The sequence below is a fragment of the Orbicella franksi genome, chromosome 15, assembly GCF_964199315.1.
Source record: "Orbicella franksi chromosome 15, jaOrbFran1.1, whole genome shotgun sequence".
Lineage (NCBI taxonomy): Eukaryota > Metazoa > Cnidaria > Anthozoa > Scleractinia > Merulinidae > Orbicella > Orbicella franksi.
In genome coordinates, this window is record NC_138159.1 from 7,303,996 (window position 1) to 7,309,811 (window position 5,816).

The 5,816-nt window shown below is 41.5% G+C and overlaps 1 protein-coding gene across 1 annotated transcript; it reads right to left on the bottom strand.

The window, feature by feature from the left end:
* Positions 1-273: 273 nt before the first annotated feature.
* LOC145469787 (homeobox protein SIX6-like) lies at positions 274-2,666 on the bottom strand. The gene is made up of 2 exons (XM_081453597.1): positions 2,005-2,666; positions 274-1,479 (listed from the first exon to the last, which is right to left on the bottom strand). The coding sequence occupies exons 1-2, from the start codon at positions 2,589-2,591 to the stop codon at positions 1,209-1,211; spliced, it is 858 nt and encodes a 285-aa protein (XP_081309723.1). The 5' UTR covers positions 2,592-2,666; the 3' UTR covers positions 274-1,208.
* Positions 2,667-5,816: the final 3,150 nt, after the last annotated feature.

Consider the following 5,816-nt stretch of genomic DNA (forward strand, 5'->3'; position numbering starts at 1 on the left):
GGTATTAAAATGTAGACTGCAGACTACAGACTTTTAAAGTATATATCGTGTTACTTCCATGTATACATCGAGTGCTGACCGAAAACAGGTTTATTCAGGCTAATCGCAGTAAAAGTTTGCACTCCGGTTAGTCGGAATATCACTCCGGTTAGACTGAATATCACTCAGTTTAGCTTGAATAGCGCTCCGGTTAACCTGTTTACGGTTAACTCTCAATGATGCAAATGGTAACACAATTCAGTCAAAAAGTCTACAGTCTGCAGTCTGAAATTTACACTGACCGTCTATTTCGCATTTGGGCAGGTTCACAATATTTTGACCAGATTAGGACGGGTTTCATAACAAGGACAAATGTACAACAGGTATAGTAATAACATAGGAAAAAGGAGATTTATTACTTCTGAAGCTTCAAACTCCGAGCAATTAACATTTAACTGTGTACATCTCTTTCGTCACTATTGTACAAAAATATCATTTGTTATCGATCGTACAGACTGAAAATATAGTCTGGTGTGCAGGAGAGCTTTTAATAATTACGGAAACCGGTGACTCAGATCACGTTTCAAAATATTAAGTGTCAGGCCCGCAAGAGATCTTTATCCTTTAAGAATGTAAGGATGTTGGAAATTCTATACAATGTTCAGCGCTAGATAAACAGATATGACAATTCCACTTCAGACTGTCGAAATTTGTTCTTCAGATGATGATGCATTTCTGTCCTCGGCACCATTCATCATAGACAAAACTTTAACCAGCTTTTGTTGTTAGGATTAATTTCTAAAATTCGGTCTGTCCCTAGGTACGCGCTAAATCTCTACTGGCTATCTGCGTGGAACCTGCTTACACGTTCACCGGGCTATATTTAAAATAAACCCGATCATTACAAAATTTTATCTACTCTCATTCGAGGTTATAAAACACCACGCATTCGTAGGTATTTCCGAAACAATAACACGAACACCTTGGCATAGCGAATTAAACGAAACCCCATCTTGGTGGAAATTTGTTTTGGCATCGAGCTTCGCTTTCTTATCTAAACACAACTACGGTCGAAACTTTTCATTCACATTTCTTGACTATCATCACAATAAAATATTTACCAAACTTTTTGTCGGGTTCTTCCACCTCAAAATCATCAACACTCATTTTAAAAGCTTGTTCTTCGCCCTGGCTTAGAGTGACATAAATCACCTTGGACTTCTTCACGATTAAAATTGCTCTTTTTTTACGACAATGACCTCTTCGTTTAGCTCCCCGCTGGTTGGCATTTCGACGCACACAAGCTGTACTGTCTCGTTGGCGTTCAGGTTCGCGGAAGGGTATAAACAGTTATTCAGTAACTCTTGCTCAGTTTTCGTAAGCGGTGGTGGAATATCGTCATCTTCGGATTCTCCGTTTCCGCCCAAAATGGTTTCGTGGACTTCGCCATTTGGAGATTCTGGTCCCATCGAATCCACGCTTTTCCGCAGTGAGTCGTCGCTATAAAAAAAACACCATGGGATGTGTTACATGTTGGTTTACATTTGTGAAACATGAGAACGAATATTGAAATATTAAAAAGGTAAATACACAGTCACTCTGCATTAACAAAGGTCATTTCAAAACATCTGTTTGACTTCGATAGTCGCAAGAGAACTGAGTTTTCGAGATCACTTTTAACGTGTAAATTTTCTGACGGGTTATCAACGTTGATAGTCTCGATACTTTGCAGATATCCTGAAGAATCGAGAAACCTATTAAGAAACTCTAACCAAAGGTATAAGTTACTGAGTTATCTTAAGAAATCTCAGCTGATTAGAGACTTGCCGTCAAATTTCATTTTCTGAAATGTATATATAACTAAACGCATGTCGTAATCAACTACATTGTAATCATCCAGATCACGGACACGAAATGAACAAAGACGGCTCTCTTGAAATCTATCAAACATAGATACGTAGGTAAACAAAAAATAATAATACATTTCCTTGTGTGCTTATGGCTAATTCGAGTGTGAGATCGCACCTTTTGTTGGAGGGAATCCTATCGCGCTGTCTTCTGTTTTTAAACCAGTTGCTGACTTGCTTCAAGGTTAGTCCCGTCTGTTTAGCGATGAGCCGTTTCTCTTGCGGGGTAGGGTATCGATTTTGCTCGTAGCATTGCTTCAGCAATTGCCTTGATTTTTCCTTGAAACAGTACACGGTTTCTTCGCCGTCCCAAATAGTGCGTGGAAGCGGGTACTTCCGTCTAATCCTGTATTTATCCACGGCGCCTAATTCTCTTCCTCTGAGCTTTTCGGCTTCGCAATAGTGTGCTTTGTACCACATATTCTGAAGCATTTCGTGCGAAGACGGATCAAATTCATGGCTCTCGAGGATCGTGTATACTTCGCGAAACCGTCCACGGTGAAACGCGACGAAAGCTCGAGCTTTTAGCACACTCTCTGTTCCGCTTAGAAGTTCATTCGGGGGGAGTGACCAGAGAAATCGAGCCAACCTTTCAAGATCTCCTGATTGCCTGAGCGCATCACAAACGCAAGCAACTTGATCGGTGGAAAACGCTAAACTTGGCGGTTCAGCCTTCACTGGCGTGACGTTCTCAAACGCTTCCATATCGTTCCGTTAGCGAACACCAAATCTCAACACACTGCAGTTACGTGTTATGCATTGTTCCTTTACTATTTCAAGTGAGTTCGACTGAACGAAATGTGTGATAAATGCCACAGCGGTTTGTTACAAATCAAAATGTCGCCTTTTGATTGGCTCGTGCGTCCGCTAATCGACAGAATCGGAAATTCTTTGGTCACAAGGCCATTTGTCGCTATTAAGAAGGCGGGACTTCGTCCAGTCCAGTGTCAAAACGACGGCATTGTTTTTAAAAGTATCAAGCTTTGTTTGACCTGGATTTTAAGCTTTCGACAAATCAGAACTCAGAACTATAATTAGTTGAGGAGCTTTTATTTTTCACACTTACGACAACAAAAGCAAGTTGGCAAACACTGTTAATAAGCCAGAATCTACACGAATAATAATATCTTCTTAATTCGGACCGTTTAGCTGAGTTAAATCGGAAAATGTCACGAAGAACTTTTTGGATTACGCAACTTATTAAGCCTTATCCTTCACAAACTTGCGCCTGGATAGACAAACACTTTCGTTGTGTAAATGCGCAAATTTCCTGTGCACTAGGATCGATACACGATGTTAATTGATCGGTTAAATGTTTGGTTCTTGAGAAAACTCGAAATAGAGTGCTGTGTCCGAAGAGGAAATAATGCGTGCGAGCTGTTGCTTGACAAGCCCAACGTATTCGCTTTTGTCTTCGTGTCTAGCTGTCAAAGTTGACAATTTTTTACTCCTCTATTTATAGTAATCCTTTAAAGGAAACATAACACCTTTGGGCAGAAGCGCAATCGTGGTTGAGGTTTAAACCCATTCTCAACTTTTTTTTTTACTTTCCTGATAAATTCAGTATGGCGCGATAAAATCAGTAAGGGAAGTTCTTAGTTTGAGTTTGGAAATAAATGTGGTGAGCTTTTTCACAGATTTCAGCAATTGTGGAAAAAGCGCCTTACTTCCGCCGCGAGAGAGTAACACCGGAAGTCCTCGATTATGTGACTTCTCTTCACAAATCTGGATACAAAATATAAACATGCTCAAAAATTAGGTTCTTGCCAGAGAGTATGTTAGTATAATTAGGAGAGAGACTGCCCCTATGCCTCGCAACCGGTGTTTGATCTGTTGAATCAATAGCTGAGGAATTATTGTTATGCTGTGATGAGAATAAAGGTAAAGGAAGAAGCAGCGAACAACGAGAGAATTCTGCGCGAAGAAGACTGGGAGTTAATTTAGCGCGCGGGGCAGAGCGCGAGTGCGAGCGCGCAGACCGTGAGGACATATGAGATAAGAGCCCATCTACCGCGCGCTCTTCGTATTTTTAATATTTGTGCTCCGTGCTTGTGCATACGTAATAGAGGCTGGCCTGAGGCTGGGATACCAGGCGCCGATGCAGTTTTCCGTTTCGTAAACGGTCGATGCCAATTTCGCGACACTTAGAAAGTTTTTTAACTATCAACGAATTTTTCTCTACGAAATTAAAAAAAAAAGAAAATTTGTAAATACCCAACCAGTATCGAACCCGAAACTTCTGTCTATTAATATCCCTCCTCTACCGCTACACTACCTGATTGATCTACCAAATCCCCGCAAAATTTAATTATAAAACGTGACTGACAGAGTTGCTCCACCCATCAAATAAAAGCTATCTGCAAGCAAATCAGTGTGAATATGAACAATCAAGCATTTGACTGGTGCGTTTCACTCAATCAACAAATTAAAATCAGTTTCTACCTTGTCCAGGCCTATACTAAAGCAGATATGGCATCGTCCTGTCTGAAAGGCTTGGTTACCAAGTTCAATGATGGCATCGACCGTTAAAAATGGCATCGACCGTTTACGAAACGGAAATCAGCGGCGCCGATTTACGATAAACAGTTATTGATTTCTAAAACAATGAGCGCCAAAGGTGCATGCAAGGTCTGGGAGGGTGCTTCAGCGTGAGTTGTTTTGGATTTTAATTCCTGGGTTTCTTTGTCACTCTGAAAAATCTGATCGATTTCCGTAACACGGTGGAAACCAGTATGGATCCGCGACTGCATACGGCCGCAGCCATTAGCTAGCCGCAAGAACCAGCAAAGCGACTGGCCGGAGGGTGTCTGGAAAACCCGAATAGCGAATAGCGAATAGTCGCGAATAGTCCCGAATAGTACGAATAGTCTCGAATAGTGCGAATAGTGGCGAACAGTAGCGAAAAGTGGCGAATAGTGACGAATAGTCGTCAATAGTCACCGCTTTAGATCTAATATCCAGCGTTAATTAATTATCCAATACTGAGGCAACAGAATTTCAGTGAATTTATCACCTTTTCTTCTCCGAACTCAGGCTAGTAGGCTCTCTATCGCCGACATAACACAAGGATAACCTAATAAAGACGTCCTTACGCTTTTACAGCGGTTAAAACAGAAGAAATTACGTTTAGAAACACCTTTTGCCCTTATAAGCGTCTGGGCTTTTCAGCGGGAAAATCCCATCCTAACCAGGAGCCATAATCGGGGACGGAGACCGTAAGCGCGCGCCATTTCTAGTATTGGGGTTGTCCCCACGATATGGGACAATAATTCTATTTTTAGAACAAATTGCGCCATCGCCTGCGGCACACGCGCGTACATGCTGCGAGGATTTTTGCGGATGTCGCGCGGGGGAAATGGCGTCCGAAATTCCCGAAAATTTTCATGTTTTTGGCTCACAACTCAACGCGTTTGCGTCTGTTGGAATTTTTCTCAAGTATTTTCGTCGTAAGCTGCTCCAGTTTGAGTGAAGTAAGACAGTGTCGAATTTAGGTATGTTCCGCTTTAAGCTTATATATATCGCTGACCAAGTTGTGTTCCGAGGGATGCTTCTTTTACATGAGCTGTACGTTACTCCACTTTAAATTTCACATATGTTGAAGATTAACAGCTTTTCCATTGCACAGCAAAAAACTAGCTGGATATATTTAGATATAGCAGAGCTTCAGGACTTCATAGTTTCCTGGCTCCTCTTGCCACACGCTTGCGAGGAATTTGCCAGTCTATCGCGACTGAAAAGTAAAACAAAATAATGGCTAGTTTGGTCAGTTTGAGTTTCGCCTGAATTGTAAGCAACGCTTGATGTTTCATCAAGGCCCAGTAACTTTACGTCCGTAGATACTGCTCAGTTTTATCCGTGTAAAAATCCAGTAAATTCTCTGTTGTCGATGAATTAGAGCGCCCGCCGATGCGTGTTTTGTACAGTCAGTAA

Bases quoted from the DNA above. Each gene is read 5' to 3' on its own strand.
- LOC145469787 (XM_081453597.1), bottom strand. From the start codon at position 2,591: ATGGAAGCGTTTGAGAACGTCACGCCAGTGAAGGCTGAACCGCCAAGT. The intron at 1,480-2,004 runs GTGCGATCTCAC...TTTTTTTTATAG, and splicing joins AGGATTCCCTCCAACAAAAG to CGACGACTCACTGCGGAAAA.